At 39.3% G+C, this 21,266-nt stretch overlaps 1 protein-coding gene across 1 annotated transcript in view; it reads right to left on the bottom strand.

Moving 5' to 3' along the window:
- Nucleotides 1-4,054: 4,054 nt before the first annotated feature.
- Nucleotides 4,055-21,266, bottom strand: part of ADAMTSL3 (ADAMTS like 3) — a 160,354-nt gene continuing 143,142 nt past the window's right edge. Inside the window, exons 23-30 of the mRNA XM_089538311.1 lie at nt 13,801-13,983; nt 12,761-12,880; nt 11,765-11,977; nt 9,432-9,615; nt 8,312-8,516; nt 7,165-7,274; nt 5,630-5,844; nt 4,055-5,216 (exon numbers count right to left, since the gene is read on the bottom strand). Coding sequence (XP_089394437.1) covers nt 5,089-5,216; nt 5,630-5,844; nt 7,165-7,274; nt 8,312-8,516; nt 9,432-9,615; nt 11,765-11,977; nt 12,761-12,880; nt 13,801-13,983 — 1,358 coding nt within the window. The 3' untranslated portion in view covers nt 4,055-5,088. The remainder of the gene's footprint in view (nt 5,217-5,629; nt 5,845-7,164; nt 7,275-8,311; nt 8,517-9,431; nt 9,616-11,764; nt 11,978-12,760; nt 12,881-13,800; nt 13,984-21,266) is intronic.

The following is a 21,266-nucleotide window of genomic DNA, read 5'->3' as shown; positions in this document are numbered from 1 at the left end:
CTAGTGCATCCCCTTCCCACAGACCTGATGATGAAGAGCAGTGCTTCACGCTTTCAAGATACTTGACATTTTTTACTAGAGACCAGCCTTTCCAAATCACATTAACTTAACGTACATATTAAACAGTATTTTTATATGACATTTATATGTCTCTTAATGTGCCTCATCTCAGCAAACAATGGTCTGTGACTTTTCACATGCTTGTGAGCCAGTGTGCGAAACCAATCCAGCTCAAATTAGACATGATTCATGTCCCTGAAAGCCATGGAACTGAAATATATTTACCTATTTGTACAACATTAACGTAACTGTATTTACTTATCCTTACCATATTTGTTTTAATGGTCTACAGAGTGATTCACGCTAAAAAAACACACCCAGATTTGTAAGCAGATGTTAAGTTCCTTACATTAACAGGTATAGAATAGCAATGGTATCATTGATAGAATGGTATCATGTGGTTCCTGGCTATGCTGTCCTGAAACATGGTGATAGTGATGTTCCATATTACAGTACAGATGTTCTTCTAAGTCTTGCTCCTCTAGTCTACCAGGTATCTCTACTGATGCTGTTGTTCTGGGCAGTAGGTATCAACAGCTACTAGCCTTTGGGAGTAATATGTCCCATTGGTTTAAGAAGGTTGTGTGACATAAGTCTGGTCTACTGTCTTACTCATAAATGGTGTGCACAGTATGCATGGCATCTTAACTGAGAACATGGCCATGACTAACTCAAGATGGATTTGGGCCTGAGTTGAAAAGCTTATTTCAGATTTCAATCAATTTCACAGTGAAAAAAAAATGTACACCTTAAATTGTGTAATGATCCATCTGTATTTCATAGTAAGATTTATCTTTGGAATGTACATGTTAAATGAGTCTGTTTATGTTAAGAACAATTTCTCCAACAACTGTCATCACTTCAAGATATTTTTTTTCCTGATTGTATCTTACCTGTATGTCAACTTGTACTCATTATTTTAGGGAAACGATTTTATAACTGAAGTGTCATGTACTGTCTCCCCAAACCGTCAATCCAGAGACCGATCAAGGAATGAATGATGTCTAAGGAACAAAATAAATCATCCAAAAATACACAGGAAAGATTCTGAACATCTGGGAGTATTTGTTTTGTATCACTCCCTCTTGACATTCTCACAGGGCAGAGTGAGGTTAGAGCCTGTTTTCTGCTTTGTCCTGCGTAAAATTAATGCTCTATAAATGGTGAGAAATCAAATTAAAAACATTTAACTCACATCATTTATGTTTCTTATTTCTTGAAGTACACGTTAGACTGCAGCTAGACTAAGGGTAGAGCTTTCCAATCAATAGAAGACTACTACTTCAGACCTTGCAAGCCAGTATGCTTTTCATGATTAATTGTAAATATAGGCCCTTAATCTACAACAGGGACAGACTCTTAATATTGTTACCTCATTTCCAAACAACAAAACAACCAGCATGTTGCTTAAATCTTGCTCTTTCAAAATGTTACCTCTTTGTGTATGGCTGGTTAACACATGCATCTTTATCACCAAATGACTACAATCTCAGGTGTGTAAAAGGATTGCCGTGGAACTACAGCCACTCATAGACCCTCTATATTGGCCTTCTAATACTGTGCTTATCATTGAGGCCTATTCACAAGTGATCATCCCTGGGTACTTAGGTAGGAGCTGGAAAGAACAGTTTGGCCACTGGAATTCAGCAGAGAAGGTGTCTCTTGAGGGGTTCCACACTGTTTTGTTGCTTTTGAATGAACTGATGCTCCTTTGAAGTCACTGTTCAATGATGATAATCATAAAGAAATTCAATTTGCCTATGTCAACTGATTAACGTAAATCATTATTAAAAGAAAGAAACCATTAAAAATTTCATTATAATCAAAGGGAAACAAATCCTACAGCAGCAGAGTTTACTACTGCCTGGCAAAGCAGAGTGGAACCGGAAACAGTTCTTTCACCAAAGACCTGTACATTTGCTGACAAACCATTTCCATATAGTAATAATGCACCTGGGGTAATAAAATTATTTATTTTTGTGAACATCAAAATTAATCTTACGAATGAATAATATGATGTATCTTTTGTTAATGTAGCAGCACAAGAAGCATAGAGTACCAAGCTGCTGCAACAAATATCTACAAGCCAGCTTCGTGATAATATGCACCTAAGACCAAAGTACTAGCAACAAAAGGAATGCTAGCAGTTAACATATTTCAAATATTAAAAAGACAAACATTCATAAGTTTTAGAAATAAGGGAAAATGTTCCAAAATCTTTATTACACGCTGTACAAAAATATTGCACTTTTAAATCAGATAATAAATATATACAAAAGTATATTACATGTGTTTTAATTTAAAAATGGTATTAAAAAAACAGCTAAGATCCACGGTAGGGTTACAACTTTGGATAATAATTTGGCCAGAGTCAATTACTTAAAGTTTGTTGAATTAATTGAAAGGAAATTGAACACAGGCGCTTCATTCCCATTGATATCAATGTGTCCTAGAAGGACGAGTTTATATATCTGAGAAGAATCAAATGGTAAAGCTTTACCTTCTGTAACACTCCAGCTTGCAGGTGTGGGAACTAAATTTTTTAAAGAGATTCTTGAATGTTAAAATTTCTATGCATGTTGAAAACTACTATGTTAAATAACATTCAGTTAAACTTTTCCTGAAATTTTATTTTTCTAGCTTGGAACCAGGTTTCTATATTAAAGGCTTCTATACAGACATCACACTGCTAGCTGAATTGTCAATGAGGTAAAACCCAAACCATAGTAAATAAATCTTTTCCTAATAAAGTTTGGAAAGAAACAAAATCTTGGACAGGTGTTACTTTTTTGGTATTCAACCAGAGGTTCCAGTTCAACAAAACATACCTTCAGACATTTGTGCAAGAGTACAGGAGTTGCAAATAAAAATCAAGCAGACAATGTCCTCTACCATAGCATTAACACTATAGGTCTAGTATCTCATTTCTAAACCAATAGCCAGCCAAATACACATAAGAAACTTAGGACATTATCACACAGGGATCATATGTGCCACCATCCCATTAAAGTATTAAAGCATCCACATTGCGCAAAAGCGCACAAATGAACGAATGGTTTTCACACACAGATGGCAATAACGAGATAAGGGCACATTACTAACACAGTAAAGTGGGTAGAATGCGCATTTGGTTTTCACACAGATGTATTACTATCCTGCTAATGATTTGGAAATATAGTGCGCCTGCACTATAGGCGGGTGCCCCAGATGTAGGTTCCTGCTTACGTGGAAGCAGTGCCACGGGAGAATGAATGGTGCACGCGCTCTCCCATGCCATGAGCATGAGCCCCAGTCAACTGAATGGGACTTGAGCATGAGTGTTTTCCAGCTTACGTGGGGGGTCTGGAATGGATCCCCCACGTAAGCAAAAGGACCACTGTAGCGACTTTTGTGCATGTGCACATGAGTAGTAATTGCATCACCGGGATCCATGGTGAGGTCCTGGAACCAAACCCCAGCAGATACCAAGGGTCCACTGTTCTTAATCTCATCATCTTCATGTTATCTACTTATTTCAATGACCTCCAACCCATCCCTGCATTTCCTGCCACGTGTATAAAGGAACATAACAATACCAAAAAGAAATAATCCAGAGCATGAAATGCTGTGACCCTCTCACCAGTCGGCCATGTCTACCCACAAAACAGAACAGGAGGTAAACCTGCCCCAATAAACCATGGGAAATCCAGCAACAAGCTCAAAAATGATGATTATCCCATGAATAAACCACAATGAGCTTTCACACTATGGAATAGCAAGAGCATCCCTTCTCAATGCAAGGCCTCATTGCTCTGTGCTGCTCCAAAACCTGTTTTATTGGTCTGGGAATCTGCTTGGGTGTCAGTTTTGGGTGGTGCCAAGGGCTATGTTGGATAGAAAAGTTCTGTGCTCGCGTGCTTCAAATATTGCAGCATATTTTTTATACTTTATATACAGGTAATTAGTATAGCCCCCCCCCCAAAAAAAAAAAAAAGGAAGGAAGGAAGGAAGGAAAGAAGGAAGGAAGGAAGAGAATTTCCTGAGCTTGTAGTTTTGAGAGGTGACTTGCTTGCAATAACTTTAAAAGCACAATAGTCAGAAGGGATGAAAACCATGTGAAATGGATACTTAACATATGCCCATCTCAGTGTTCTTTCCGTTTTGTTTGCCTCCCTCCTTTCCGACAACTGGAAATGTATAGAACATTTCTTCAAGAGCAATCCTGCCTGACAGACGCTTTGGCCAGAGATCTGCTCTCATTTTCCATCTGACCAAGTGCAAGAGAACAGTTCTCAAACATAAAAATTCAAACTCCAAGCTCCTGTGTAGAAAATGCTGAACCTAGTTAAAGTAATCACATCCAAGCTTTGATCAGATTCCAGTGAGACTAAAGTGGAAGTGCAGGACACCCCCAGCTCCCCATGACACCTCACTGGTTTGAAAACAATCCTGTGGCAGGCCTGAAATTAATAACATCATCCACATTGTATTTTATTGCAAGCACTTAAATGATAGGGGTGGACTCTGCGATCCATCTGACAGTTAATCTTAATAAAACAAGGTCTGTGATAAAGTCCTCTTTGTCAAAATGTTATAGGAGTGTAACCTCTGAGGGGGAAATTATAGCCACAGACTGCTGTTTCCATACATTTTGACAATTGTCTTACAGTGGATCAAACCAGGGAGGCAACAAGGAGAGTGGAGTGGTTGCAGCCTTCCAATGTTTGTCAAAATGCTGTGTACGCTAAACTACAATTGCTCTTTGCACAGCAGGGAGGATGCCTTGAATCCACAACTCACCCTGCCTCCTGTTAAAGTTGTAATACTTTTTACAAAACACAGAACCATGGTAATACGCTCTACTAACCTCAAAGCTCAAACATCTACTAAAGTCCTTGTATTGTTTCTTTTCTTTTTGATGGGGGAACCAGGAAGAGGTGGTTCCTGTGCAGAATATTCACATAAATTTCTTTTCACCAACTCCACGTATTCTTGACTGATTGTCTTTACTACTCAGAAGTCTATTCTTGCAGTATCTTCACCATGGAATCATGAATCTCCCACAGAATAACCTTCTCCACATGACTGACAACACCTTTGTTTGTAGAGGTCTATCAAGCATATTTTTAGTTGCTTTACAAATGTACAGTAGTGAGTTGTATCCTTGCATTCGCCTTCTGAAAAATACATTGAAATGCGACAAGAGTGAAAATGCACAGTCACATCATTACACCTCAGAATAAGCAATGCTCTGGTGTCCCAGGCCGGTATTTCATTTGGGGCAACGAGAATGTAAGACCAAGCAAAAATATCAACATTCCTTCTCCTTGTGTCTTGCATTCAAAACTCCCGTAGAGTAATCTGAAGGCTGCTTGGAGACTCGTTCATGGACAAGATGTATTAAGTGAATATAACTCTGTGCCTAGTTTGGTGTCCATTTGCTTCAGTATCATTTTGTGAAGTGGGGAAACTTTGTTTGCTAATGATTAGGGAAAGTGGGTTTACTTGATGGCTTATCAACTTCATTCTAGAGTTCGGCAGTTTGCCACAAGTGAACAAGTTCAAAAATGGAAATAAATTCTTTACATACGGTCACAGGATGTGACACTGCAATGCTGCCAAGTCACTGGTCTCTTCCTCCAGGTACAAGACTGATCTGCTACAAGTCTCTTACTTCTCCTGTGTATGCACCTGACTTGCCGTGACTGGAATCCACTTCCACAGTCAACAGTACAAGGACGCCAGGGACCTGCCCGCCAATAAACTTCACATTTCTCTGAAGAACAGTTTCTTCTAACAGATGGTCTGCAGGAGAGGGAAGGCGGGGGAGAAACAAAACAAAATATGGTTGGAGATGTCATCCTCACCCCCACAAAAGTGGGAGAGATTGTACAGAAGGATATCTCTCTATGTCACTAATTTGACAGAAACCTGGAGCCTGCAGCAATGCTGTTTAGTTGAAGTTCATATGTGCAAGCCAGTCTCACAAACACTTATTCTGGTTTTTGGCCTTTGTTGCTCTCCAAGAGTTATGAAGTCACAATGTCTGTTAAAAATATAACAATTATAATCTCTCTTCATGGGATTAGATTGGTGTGGGCAAATTGTGGTTCACAGGCCATACATAGTCCCTGGACCCCATGTTTCTGACCCAAAACCTTCCACCAGTCACCCCATCCCCAGCTGCATGAAAATATGGAATACCTCATCAACGCTGACATGAACTGCATAATTCCATGGCCATTTTGCTTTGGAATACCTCTCAAAATGGTAACAGAAGGGGCCATTTTGAGTGGAACTGCAGAGGAAAACAGAGGCATTGGGGCTTTCTGGGATGTCTGTATAGCCTGTGATGGGAGTCTGTATAGAGAATTTAGTCACTAGCCCTCACACAGTTGTCCACCTCCGGTCTAGATGAAGGGAGGCCAACGTTTGGCTCTCCAGATACTGGTGAACTATTACTTGCATTGTGCCTGCATCACTGTTCAGCCTGGTGATGGCTGATGAGAACTGGAGCTCAGCAATATTGTAGAAAGGCAGTTTGTACAGTTTGCCCAGGCCTTCAGTTTGCCTAGTCCTGCTCTGTCCTAATAACCCAATATCTATTGTCTTCAATCTCCAGCCTTTCTTTCCCTGCTTCCCTTTTCAGCCTGTCAGTAATGCCTCACCTTCTACATGATATTCACGCTAGTTCACTTTATCACAGGCTTTTCTTTTCTTCTGCTATATGCTTCTACCTTGCATTGCCTCCTCAGGTTGCTGCTACTGCCTACATTTGGACGATGGCAATAGCAAACTTGCTGAGCTAACATAGCAAACTGCAGTCCCATGCCTAGAGAGCCATAATTTGGCCACTTTGTCTTGCTGCAAAACTTCCCACAGTGCCTTCATTATTTGGGCTCTCTGAGTACCTCTGGATCAGAGGAGAAAACAGAGAAAGAAAAGGTGTAGGGCTTGCTTGAGGAAGGTGGGCCTAACTTGGCTGGGGAAAGGGGAAATGTGTGGTTACTGGCCCACATTTATCCAATAACCTTTGGTAGATATGACATGGTGCCTGGTGAAAGAAAGAAGGAAAGAAAGAATTAAAATGTGTCAAACAAAGTTCCTGACTGTTAGCAACTGTACCTTTTCCTGGCATCACACAGAGAGCTTGATACCATGGATCCATTTCGATACTGACACTGAATGAGACGGTGCTGTAACCCCACTCCATGGCCTACGCAGTGACCAGTGCACTGAAAAGAAAGATCATATTTTAGAAAGATGGAAATGGGTTTTTCAATAGGTTTATCTGCAAATAATTTCAACTTCTAAACATGGCCTATCTGCACTCTCCTATTTTGTGCAGCAAAAAATTAACAAATGACCAGAAGTGACTACATTATTCAATCTGTCCTCTATGGTCTACATCCATTTGAAAGACTAAATATTACAAGTCCATCAGTCTGCTTAACTGCTCGCTGAGTCAACCACAGATACTGACAAGCTGACCTGGGAGACTCCAGCTATCTTAGATTGGATGCAGCAAAAAGGTGTTGCACAAGAAGGCCTAGATGTCTCCAACAAGCTTCTGGACTCTGTTTTGTGTATGACAAAATATATTAACTTTGATACAGGTGAAAAAGGAAAATTCCCAGGTTCCACAAGGGAGAGCTTTAGAACACAGGGACATAGGAAGCTATGTTTTACCACAAAGCTAGAATACTGGTCTATCTGGCTCAGTTCATAAGGTAGATATGTTCCTGGACATTAGGGGAAGAAAAGTGATGTTCTTAAACCACCCAAAAAGCAGACGTTTAATAGGCTTCAACAAACTCTCTATTCCAAAGTAACAATACACATATGTGAAATGAAACCACAAGGTCAGGTAAGCCGTGAGTGAGTAAACAAAAACATTTTAAAGCTTCTAGAGACCACTTCAAGGCTTCTTCCAAAATGCATCCAGGGATGACTTTTTTCACCAGCCTCCATTTTTTCCCCTTGTGTTTTCCATTCCTTGTGATGGCCGATTTCTATTCTTATTTTTAATGCTGGGATAGCCGATGAGGGGAGCTTGCCTTCTCTCCCCCTTTCTCCATCTTTTGCTGTTCAAATATACTCAGTACAGATTCTGGAGGCCTGCTGTTTACCTTGCCAGTTGTAGGCAGGCACATGTGAAAGAGATTAATCACCTAGAATTTCACTCTTTCCCAGCTTCCCAGACCCACTGGAAGCTATGCAAGGGCAACATCCCCCGTGAAATTGCAAATTTGATTATCCTTTAATTCATTACCTGGCCCCACGAATGAATGACCCATTCTGTACAAGAATGCCCTACGCAAGGTTTCCTTTCCAAAGGGCGCTCTTTATGTGTGCAGCTGCTCAGAGGCAACACTACAGCAGTGCCATTGGCTTTGACTTGTTTGCAGACTCTTTGCCGTTGGCGAAACCCATTGCCACATAAAGCAGAACACTCAGACCAAGCACTTGTTGCCCACCTGGAGAGGAAAGAGATTAAAAAATGAAACACAAAAGCAGCACACTCACAACATATATGGGCAACCCAGTTAGTACTCTTCCTTCCCGTATTTTCCACTGGAAGATTAAGATCTTCATATGTAGGCAGGCCTTTAATTGTGTTATAGTGTTACTAGTGGTCTGTGTTTCTATCTTGTATGTTTTAAATATGTTTTAAACAGGTTTTAACTATCTGCTTTTAATCGCATTGTTGTTTATTATTTTAACCTTGGTAATATAACATTTCAGACAGCTTCTATTTTAGAATTGTAAGCCACCTTGGGTCACTTGGAAAGGCAGGATATAGATTAAATAAATAAATAAATAAATATACAAATGGCATTTTTAATGAATTAGTAATAGTGACTTGACAAATAGGGTTGCCAAATGTTAACAACCGCTATGACATGCTCAACAAGTGTGGATGGCTGAGAATTTAATTAGAGTTCATATTTGAGAAGAAATTGTTAAAATTAATAAAGGTCTTCACATGTAAGATAGAAACAAAAGTGATATTTCAATAACGATTATTATCATTATAAGATGGTCTAGACTAGAGGGATATCTTAGCTGACAACAGAAATAACATCTAAGACAAAATGTAGATCTGTGATTCTATCGTTGTCATTTTTCTTCTCCTGTATGATTTTTAACATCTTTGCCTGATGAAGAAGCCAGGAAAGCTTCAAAAGCTTGCATGATGTATTTTCTATATTTGGTTTGGCCAATGAAGATATCATTCATTTGTGGATTTTGCATTTTCCTGCATGGCGAACACATTTTTGTTCGGGCTATAATACAAACTTTAACAAAGTGGCAGAAAATGAAAGTAGTGTGAAAAGCTGAACATTATTTTGTAATATATACCAAAAGAAACAAGTAAGGGATGTACATACCTGGCAGGACAATCATGGATGTTGCAAGGCTGATAATCTATAACTGGCTTCACACTATTTTTGCATAGTGACTTATTCACCTTTTGTTCCTCCTCATTTACACACTGGAGCCTTCGAAAATGGGTCCCAGAATTCCCACAAGTAGCAGAACAAGGATACCACTCCCCAAGTTCCCATTTATATTCTGTGAAAGGTACAGGGTGGGCATATATATAAGAGTAAAGGCTGCAGGTTACATCTCAGATATATTTACAACTTCATGATATAGCAATCTGACTTGTATCAAGACTATATCCAAGATGTGAGCTATCTTCTACATTAGATTCGTATTTGGGAGGGTAGAATGTGGTATTACTATATATTGTTATTTTATTGTGTATTGGACTGTTTTACTGTAAGCTGCCTTGGTCCTAGTCAGAGTAGGCAGGATATAAATATATTATCATCATCATCATCATCATCATCATCATCATCATCATCATCATCATCATCATCATCAAATTCTTTCTTTTCCACTTTTTGTTGCTTGCTTTAAAAAGCAAATTCTTAATCACATTCCTCCTATATACTAATCCAGCACCATATTGCTGATGACTTAAGCGCCATGTGTTCAAAATGATAAAGGAAATCAGAACCAAAGTTATTATTCTATGGTTTGGAAAACACCAGTTCTTGCTCCAGAGCCATTGTTTTCTATGGGTAATGCCCCCAATAAGAATTCTGTCCTCCCATAAAATGTTCCTTCAGTCCACAAATTTAAAGTATTGCAGAGAATGAGACATGGAAAATCATTCACACCTAGAATTTTTACATACATTTGCTGGGTTCATGTTTCCTTAGTCCCTTTGCCTCCCTCTTCTCTTTGGGTGCCTAAACTGTGTTTCTAAATGTTCGAGTGAAGTTTTAAGTCACCGCGATGCTAGAAATTTGGAGACTGAAGGAATATTTCATTGTATGTGGTGGAGGCAGAGGGTCATACCTCACCACTACTGTATAGTAGATATACTCTGTACTCAATTTTAGCAAGGTGACATTACTTAGCAAAAGTCTGGACTATCTGAACAAATTGCTATTATGGAAATAAAGCACAAAAACAATAGATTTCCCCACCTGCTCAAATTAATTCTATAACCTTGAGTGATTATCTCCAGCAGTAGAAGTATTTCTTTTTTCTCCTTTGGTTTACAATTCACAATGATCCCCACACTTCACTAACCCCTTACAGACATAGTTTAAAAGATGAAGTACTATACAATGTTGACAGGTTTTTATGCAATCTGGGGTGTCATAAGGTGCTTTTTAAAAGAGGGGCAGGGTTGGTCCTGTAATATCAAGAATAATTGATAGCTCCCAGCTGTATCTACAGTCTTTTCCTGCAGCACATAATGAATTGTTTAACTTATTGGGTTGTCAGCATTTCCTATTTCTTTTGGCTTCTTAGAATAATACAAAAAGAGCTCTTTTCAAAGCAGAAATGCTTAAAATTTACTGAGTGTAAGTGAGGCTGAAAGACTGTATTATTTACTTTGTCATAGGAAATAGCCCAGTGGTGCTCTCGCGAAGTACCTACTATGCAAAACCTACCCCATTTAGCAATATTTCTTATACACACACCAGCTAATGCCCAGATTGTGAAAGAAATGCAAGATAATATAGTTCTCTCATAAAAAAATATCAAAGGGCAGCTGTCTAACTGCTCCTTGTTCGCTTTAAATCAAATCCCTCACATTTTCCTGCCACCTGCTTTGAGATACTGAAGGCATCAAACCAGGCACTCTAGTTGAGGCATCCAGATGTCTTCCCTTCTGTGCCACAGAGAAGAGATCGCTCATCTGGAAGGCTTTCAAGATGAAGCTTTTATCTGGAAGCACCCTGCCCTTTCCATATAATTTGATGGGGTATTTAGAGGGCATAAACGTCCATCTGAAAACCCACCACTTATCTCTGTTCTTGCCACAGAAAACCCATTAAGAAGGCAGAGAATGGATAGGTACACAATGCTCTTTTAATGGGAACGTGAGGAGCCATCCAGCTAAAAACACTCTTGCTCTAATTGTGCTAACAGTGTGGGCTGGAGAATGCTCAGAGATGAATAATGTCAGGTCAAACAGCATCGGTTTGTGGGTGACAGACAGTAAAAAAGGCAATGGAAACCATTCCTAATAATGTCTTCCCCTCTGCGCCACAGAGAACAGAGGGCTCATTTGGAGGCTCTATGCCATGTGTTTCTTCCTATATTGTCATGTAAATAAAGTCTCAAAACATTTAAGAAAAAATAAAATTAAACATGCATAACATTGCCCCGTGGGAACTTCAACTAATCTCCTACTAACCTTTCTTCTTGACATTCAACCAGACAGACAATGGCTTGTCACTTGAGGAGGTCCAGCATCTGTACTGCCCAGCAAAATGGTCAGACACAATATTCACCTCTAGGATGCGCCCCTGGACCAAGGTTCTGTGAGTGAAGCCTTGAATTTCTTCAACTGGTTGATTTTTGAAGAACCAGTGAATTGTGTTCTTTCTAGAAGGATGTACTGGACAACCTAGAAAAGAAAGATAGGCTTAACCTCATTCCCTATCATATAGGGCGGGGGAGAATTATCTACAAATTCATATCTTTCAATTATTCTTATGCTCATTATTTAAAGAGGGTGAGGACAAGGAACTCCTTCTTTCACAAGGGATCCATTCTCTTGAGTACAACCTTCAATAGGCCATATGCCAGCAGTGGAGGTACTAAGAGCAGTGGTGGGATTTTAGCCAGGAGTCAGTGGGATAGCCATTTTCTTTCTTTCTGTTATTCCCTTCATCTCTGCCACATCCTTTTCTTCCATTTGCTACCTCTTTGCCACACATTCAAAAGGCATAATGAAGCACGATATTTGAGGCTTCTGACTGCCTAAAAGGCCTATTAAATGCAATTTAGCAATGGTGCAGTGCATGTTAAGAACATTTGTTGTGATTTTTAAATACAACACCACAAGCAAATGTCAAAGTACATCTGAGAAATGAATGGAAGAACAAAAGAATGGAAGGAAAAAAGAAGGCTGCTCCTGTTGCACCACTAACAAGTATATTTCTGAGTCTTTGTTGTTGTTAAGTACCATGATGTTGACTTTCACTTACAGTGGCCCTATGAATGAGAGACCTCCAAGTCACTCTGTCACCAACAGACCTGCTCAGGCCTTGCAGATCTGCGTCTTCCTTTACTGAGTCTATCCATCTGGAATGTGGTCTTCCTATTTTCCTACCACCTTCTGCCTTACCAAGCATTATTTTCTTTTCTTGTGACTCTTGTCTTTTCATGACATAGTACTGAATCTTACCTATACGTAACAGAGCTTCGGGCACTACAGTAATGTTGGTACCAATCCCAGATGCCATAAGGACACGTTTTCTCTTATGACTGGTGGATGTTCCATTGCTGGGCCCCTGAAAGCTTTTATCTAAGTAGAAGGGAAGGGAAATTCAGTCAAATAAATGAAAACAATGCAACATTTTAATCAAGCAGACAGATGCTGTGTTAGGAAAAAAACATTCTAAATATGAGTAAAATAAGATGTGAAAAGAGGAAGTGAGGATTGAGCATATTTACTCTGATCCCCGTCACGCCCATTGCTAGTTCTTCAAAAATCAAGGCTTCACTCACAGAACCCTGGTCCAGGCAACTATCTAAAGAAGAGAGTTTCTTCTATCTGAAGGTTCTCCCTATAGGAATATTTGGTATCTATATCAAGTAGAGTGCAGTGGAGCTAGTACAATATGAGCTTGTTGTAGGAACAGGAGAAAGTGCTCAGGATGCTCTTGTAAGGCAAAAAAGAAAACTTGCAACAGACATGTACCTATGCTTTGATGCAAGAGCCCCTAAAGGCTGGCTGTCATGTATGGGTGTTAGCTAGCATCTATTATGAGGCTGGAGCCTCATGGACACTCCCTTCCCAGACAAAAGGAGACAAAGGATTCACTAAGGTCTTGGAAGAATGGGGAAGTGACTTCTGCAGGCAAGCAGGAAGGCAGGAAAAAAGGCTTCAATATTTAGACTTTAGAACAGGATGAAACAAAAGGTGAGGCATTCTCTCTAGTGTTCCCTCTCTCACTTATCACTTAACAAACATTAATACCTCTTTGCTTCCAACACTCCCCTTGGTTTAGAGATCAGAGTTCCAAATCATGGGAAAGTATCCAAAGATAGAAGACACTGCCTGCTTCAGAAAGTGCTGTTCATGCATGGAAATGTATGAAATGAGCGAAGATCTGTTGCATCTGTCTTTTCACGTGTTTACCTATATTTAGAATGGTAAAGAAGAGAAGGGACCACAAAAACTATCCAAGAGTGAACCTGGTACCGCTACACCTTTTTACTTACCAGCCAACTGAAGAAAAGTTGTGGCTAGAGCTTGTCCAAGAGCATTGGTGGCCACGCAAGTGTAGGCTCCTGCATCTTCAAGAGAAACATTATTCAGGAGTAAGGAGCCATTCCTAACTGTGAAAACATGGTCTTTGGGGGAACCTTTGTCCTTCAGCCACATTATTTCAGGCTGAGGAAGACCTGGTGGTGGAAAGTTAAGATACAATGAACACGCATTAAGTATACAGCATTCATTTTGGTGAGTTTTAATGTGCCTAACTAATTCTTTCTAATGAGAAAATACAGTGACTATGTAGCACAGGATCCAACAATGCTCAAATAATTCCCTCCCCAATAGATGATGTTATTCTCATGAGATGTTGGATTAGGTTTCTGCTCATAGCATCATGTACTGAGGAGGGAATAACTTGTCAGCTTACAGTTGAGGCTCCTCTATCAGTCCTAAGAATTCTGTCCACATTATGTAAGGTCAAAGGACAAGTCACATTTTGGGAGAAGCTCATCCCAATGGTCCTTCTCTGTGCCAAGGCATCTGCTTTTCCAGAGGCGCTATCCTTTAACTCAGATTGAATAATCTATATCTCAGCACCCATTTCAGGCTCACTTGTTCAGCTAAGGTAAACCTTGAGGCTTTATTCTCCTTTTGTTCTGATCTAACAATATTATGTGCCAAGCTGCTAGGCAGACAAATTTGACAAGTACCCATAACTATGCAAAAGCTGATGGGTTCCTGAGGAAACTGAGTAATAATAATAATAAATTCATTTATAGCCAGAAGGATCAAGGCGGGTTACAACCATAAAATACACCGATAACAAATTACATGATCCCCTACCCCCCATTATAAATTAAATGATAACGTTATAAAATACAATTAAATTAATAAAACAGACATAATTAAAATGAGGCATCATGGGGCAGACAAGGGCAAACCATATCAATATCCTCCGGCAGGTCATTCCACAGTTTAGGAGCAATGAGAAGGTCCTCTGGGTAACCACAGCCAGCCTAGAGTGGAAGTACTAGAGTGGAAGTACTAGAGTAAGTACTAGGGCACTTCATAATCTCTGCTAGCAACTGCCTTGTACAGCATGTGGTGATTTCTTTTCAGCAGGTAGTACTTTTTATATCAGGCAACTTTTGTCCCATGATCTGCGGGAAGACTTGTGGTTGGAGGAACAATAGGTTTGGTGGCAGATGGGCTAATGGTGCAGCCCATCTCTTTTGGCACCAAGAGATTGGACTAGATCCATTTTGAAGGTGAAAGGGAAACATGTTTAAGCAAGTCCAAAAAAGGAATGTTGGAAGGGGATAGAGACTTCTAGACAGATGCCCAACTCAGGGGTTGTTATGTATACTATCATCACCCACAGAGGAAAAGGGGACCCATATGGAGGATTATACCCACGCGGCTTCCTATTTCCTATCATGCGGTTGACTTCCAGTAGTGGAAAATGGATGCAGGAAGATCTAGTGACACTGGATCTACTCTCTTATTGCACCAAAACCCACAGCATTAATTAATTCATTGCAAGTTTGGCCACAGTTTTTCCAGAAAAGCTGCTTTGTGTCTGCTATGTTTCCCTTCCTTTTTTACTTCTTCCATTCCTTTAACCTCTTGGGACACAAGCGGCAGCTTTCCAGTGTCTTACCCTTGAGGTCTTTTCTATCACCTGCTACCTGATCCTTTTAACTAAAGATGCCAGGGATTTAATCTGGGACCTTCTGGCTAGAAAACTATAGTTCCTCCCTATGACACCTAATTATTAAGCCAGGCTGAATACTCTCTTTTCGCAGATCATTTTTCAAAATTGCTTTACGGGAGATTTCTCCACGATGTGGAATGATCCTTGAGAGAGGAAGTTTAACATCTCAGTCAGAAGCTTAGCACTTTTCTGTCCACACCTCCAGTTTTCTTCCCAGCCTAATGTAAACCAGACTCAGAGCTAGCAATTTTTATGGAAAATAAAGGTGTATCAAAAAGCCATCAGCAAGAAAATCACTCTAGCAGGGTTGCCACAGATCTTAGACTATTGCTGTCTTTGACTCCCAAAAACTGTTTTGTATAGATTTTTTTAAAATAAAGCTAAAGTCAATAATATATTAGAAAGAGCAAGTGATTTAAATGGCAGATACTATAAACATTGCAGAGAAACAGCTTAACCCCTACTTGGAGAAGAACTCTTGAACATAGGAAGAGATTTTGTTTCAAGCCAGATCTCCTTTTGTGGTTGCAGCCCAAATACTTTCAGCCAGAGTTTTGGCACCCTCTCATAACTTTCTTAGAGAGCAGAGTCTTTATATATGCTATATTTTCCAAAGGCTGCTCAAGAAGACCTACTCACACTGCATATAGGTTAAGGAAACAATGCAAGAAATGGCTTGAACTAGTTTAAATTATTGCCAAAGAATAAAATGGGGCAGGAAAGTTTTAAAGGTTGCAATCCTGCTGATTTCATGCATTTAAGCTCAATGACTTCTCCATACCTGACTGCAAACTGCCATTCCTGAAGATGTTCATTGAAATGTTTAGCAAACCTCTGTGCTGGCTCCTAGGCTGTTGCTGGGTTTAATTTAAGGAACGGGTATTGACCTTTAAAGCCCTTCATGATGTGGGACCAGGATATGTGTTAGATCTCCCCGTTTCATCCTACTTTTGGTACAAGTCAGGGATGGAGAATGTGTAGCATTTAAATGTAGTTGGATTGCAGCTCATTTCATCCCTCACCATAGCTATACTTGCTGGGGCTGATGAGATTTGCAGTGAAAGAAAATCTGGAGGCCCACATATGCCTATTACTTTCTTAAGGTAAATTTCATAGGCCACCACAACCATTACGGATGATGATGATGATGATGATGATGATGATGATTTATATACCACTTTTCCCCCAGTTTAAGACTAAAGGCAGCATACAGTTCAAAGAAACCCAGTTGCAAATTCACAGCATACAAAAAATAAAAAGCAATTATACTATCATAAAATTAAAACCAGTTAAAAGCATAAACCATTAAGCAGCCATAACAAGCACATTATGCAAGGCCTACTTCCCCTTAATTTTTTTTCTAAGTCCTGCTGGAATAGAGTTTTATTTGCTTGTGGAAAGACAGAAAGGAGTGAGGCAGTCTAGCTTTTTTGGGAAGGGAGCTCTATAGCCTGAGAGTAGCCGGTCTTCGCACAAATAGCCGTATCACATGAGAAAACAAAGAAGAAACGGAGCCAAAGAGTAGTGGCTTTCTCTAGGTCTTACCGCATGACGCTGTAGCACTTCATTCTTTTTTAAAAATAAATCTTTTTTAATATTTAAAATACATATATAGTTCCATATGTCATCGCCATAGATAAATAAAACAAAATAGCTAATAAAAAAGGACACTACCAAAACATACTTACACCGCCATACAAACACATTGCAAATTAAACAATACAAGAACAAGAACAGAGAATCAAACAGAGAATCAAACATCCATTGGACTTTCATACCATTCCTCTTTCATACATTTATTACATCCTTAGGTGTTCCATAAACGGTATTCCTGTTCTATATGATTATTTAATTTGGCATATCTTGTTATTTTTAATTGTTATTTTCCTCTTGTATTCTTTAATTCTCTTTGTTCTATATATACGCAGACGATAAGCTTATTCTCTTACTTCCCTGGTCTAAATGTTGAAAAGTAAAGGTAAATACTGTATTTCTTTTTCATTTATATTAAAACAAAAATCTATAGCTTTCAAAAACATTTTGATCCTCTATACTTCTGAAATTCTGACCTGATAGAGTCTATGGGTTTTTCACAAAAAATTGTTTCTTTTAAGTACCAAAGTAGTCTTGGCCAAGTAGTGTTCAGAACGGCCAAAACAACAATAAACTCGATTGCTGCAGGAAAAGATCCCAATAGATTGCGATGTGAGAATCAGAAAAACTAGATGTGAGAGCCGATAAACTTTGGGGAGCTATCTTCATTTCAGTAATCCACCAAATATTTCATGATTAAAAAAGGAATGCAATTTGGTATTAGAGCATTTTTAATTATTTTTATCAATAGGTGGCGCTCCGAACACATTCTACTATAACCATCCCAAGGTTCAGTAATGATTTCCACTTCGTTTCATTAATGCTTTACTCTAATATTTGCTTCTTTTTAAATGAACTATCATCCTGCAGCAATTCTAAAAAAAAGAAGCACTGAATTTTATTATATACACAGATATTTTAATTTTATTATATTATATACATATGATATAGATGCACGGCTTGGAAAGTATACTTGTTTTGGCTAGCGAATTCTAATATTTGTAGTCCGAGAAGTAACTTTGCTAGCTCTGTTTGTAATGCAAGTATACTTTGGGCTTACCTAAGTTCCAGGATTTTGTGGGAGTTGTACTCAAAGGTATTAGGATGCTTTTCAGCATCTAAATGGCCTGATCTATTTCTTATGAATTTCTGGGATGAGCTGTGACTTACAAAACCCAAGGCATGAGTATTTTCCCCTCTTCCAAGACGTTCATATATAGGATGGGGTAAAGTCCCATAACTGTCCTCATTGTCTTGGTTCCTCCTGTACTTTTTGGATAGTTCCTGTGATGAAGTGTTGAATGGAGATGTAACCTTCCCACTGACCATCTTTCTATCATTATAATTTGGAAATCCTACTTACACCAAGCTTCCAACCAGACAAAAGGACATATCCATCAACCCATAACAAATATATTAACTGACTAGGATAGTGTCTTTTGACAACTTACTTTGGATAATGTTTTGGTACCACTGACATAGTGGGACACATAGGAATGCAACTCCAGGATTCAGAGAAATGGTGGCTTCAGTTATAGTAATACCTTCCGAAGAAGCAATGTTTTATATTGTACTAAAAAGTACTACACTTGAACTTAGCCAAAAGGCCAAAGTGATGTTTTATTCCTTGTTTTGTCCACTCATTTTAATTCATCTTGTTGCATGCTTTTCCTTCTACAGTGCTGGTCATAGACTGTCATAAAGATTGAGCAACTGATTACACTAAAAAAAAATATAACAAGATTAGGAGTTGTCGGGTTACTTTAAAAACCATTATTCCCTTGTTATCTCCAAAAATAACACTTTAAAAGAAAAATCATGACTTGTGGCACAATGCTTCCTAGCTCTGATTCAGATAAAAACATTAGGGGAGGTACTCTGGAAGTCTGAAAATCTGACTATATGTATTAGACAGATGGACTCGCAAGATGGAATTTTTTAAGTTCAGCGAAGAAGGGCAAAAATCTTCTAAGGTATTATTTTTAAATTTTCTTCTCTCTGTAAAAAGTCTGGTTTCACTGCCTCAGTTGAAGCGCACAGATCTCCGAAATGGCTTAGAGCAGAAATCTAGGAGCAATAGCTGTCTGTTTCCTTATATAGAGAAAGGTGAACCATATGTCAAGCCAAACCAAACTGAATCACATCAATACACTAGTTTCTGGGTCAGCAAAATGCAAATTAAATGTAGGTGTTGCAGTTGCACTAGGTTAAAAATATCAACAGAAGCTAAATTGGTAGAAACAGGGGATGTACTTTTCCTCTTCACTGGATCTGTAACATCTATCTTGCAAATTGATCTGCTTACAGAGACAATGGCCAATACAGTGCACCCTTGATATCCATGGGGGATCTGTTCCAGATCTCTCCAAAGATGCAAAAATCAGCGGATGCTCAAGTCCTATTGACCTTAATGGTGGCGCGGCTGTGTTTCATATAGTCTTACTCAACTTGGTGGTGGGGGTAGGTAAGAGATATGGTCTTACTCGGCTTGGTGCAATGGCACTGCCTTTGTCTCCAGGGCAAGAGGATATGCCGAAATCTGGGGATGGAGTGACCAACAACCCATTCTGCATTTAATATGGTATTTTCTAGACCATCCACATGTATTCAGGTCAACACACCTTTCCCATGTGAAACTTCCTAGTGTTCCAAAGGTCATTGTGACCTCTTAAAACATGCCTGGCCCTAGATATCAATACAAAAATATGTAACCCCATATATAGTGCAGTGGTGTTGGGTATGCTAACATTATGAATATACAAAATCTGGAGGGGGGGGGGAATCTGAAATCCAAAACATTTTCAGTCCCAAGTATTTTGGATAAGGGATACTCAGTCTCTTTCTCTCTCTGTGTGTATATGCATTTATATGTATGTATACACAGCTACCAAGCGCTTTCAATGCTCCTTGACACTTAGTAGAATTATGCAGATGAGAGTGGCTGCTCTCCTAGTTGTAGAGTAACTTGGATTTTACTTCTCCAGTTGTCAGAAATGAAATGAAGCAACAAGTTGTAGATAAGAAAGAAGGGGGAGGGACTGATCCCAGTCAGTTTCAATATAACAAAGCACTCAAATAGCAACATACTCAGCTATTTAAAGATTCTGAAGCAGACAGCCTTTTGAAGAAAAAAGATCAAAATTGCTAACACTTAAAAATGCATTGCTAGCAGTATTTAACACTACCAGTGTGACTAAGGCAGTTGAATGTGAGATGCAGGTTGCTGTTCTCTGCTCAGTTGCCAAAGGAGAGCTGGAAAGCATGACTTCACCACAGCAATACCCTTGGTACAGACAGAGAGCAATCGAGCCACATGTCCCAATATCCGTCGGTCTGGCGCCACTATTTTTAAAAGCTATTTGTAGAACTATTTGCATCCATACATTTCTATCATTACTTTTGGTCTTCCAGAGAAGGTCTTTTTTTCTTTCTTGATTGGTAGCAATGTAAGGAAAAATACAAATTCCACCCTCACCCTCAAAACTAATAAAAATGGAAATGGCACCAACTCTCCTTTTTAACAATTTATTTTCAGTCACACAGAGTTCTAATTCTTTCCAAGTATGAGTAAGAAATGGGTTTGTACGTATACTAGCTGATTTTGATTAAGCACAACATACAGTACTGACCTATGCCAGCAGTTGGCAACTGGACATGTTTAGGGAGTTGTATGATGTTTGAAGTTAAGGGGAGATAAGGGCTTCACTTGAGCCACATTTGACTTTCAAGGCCAGACCTTCCTATTTCTTCTCGATCACCCTCAGGCACTTCAGGCTCTCCCTTTCCTTCTTTCTCTAATTCCCCTGTTTGCGGGGAACAATATAGTGAAGTCCTGTCAGACGGGATATGAATCAACTACACAAGAGGCATATAGGCTTTCTACACAACAGAACACAGTTGAATTTGCACTGGCAGCTTGGTCCCCTGCCTATTGCTTCTGAGGCTTCATTCAAGGGCCTATGCAAACTATTCATTCAGTGGGCTATGCATTGACCATCCCTTGGCCTAGGTGTTATTTTGATTTTAATCCCAAAAGATGAATAGTTGGTCCATGTGTGCAGTGTTGATCCTGAGACCTCCTATCCAAAATCAGCATCTATGAATTACTTGACAAGCTGTTCTCAGCACTTGCAAGATTTTGGAACAGGATGTCCACTTGTGCAT

This window comes from Sceloporus occidentalis, unplaced genomic scaffold (genome assembly GCF_023333645.1).
Source record: "Sceloporus occidentalis isolate IW3139 unplaced genomic scaffold, rSceOcc1.0.p SCAF_9, whole genome shotgun sequence".
NCBI classification, from domain to species: Eukaryota; Metazoa; Chordata; class Lepidosauria; order Squamata; family Phrynosomatidae; genus Sceloporus; species Sceloporus occidentalis.
This window is presented reverse-complemented; position numbering and strand designations above follow the sequence as displayed.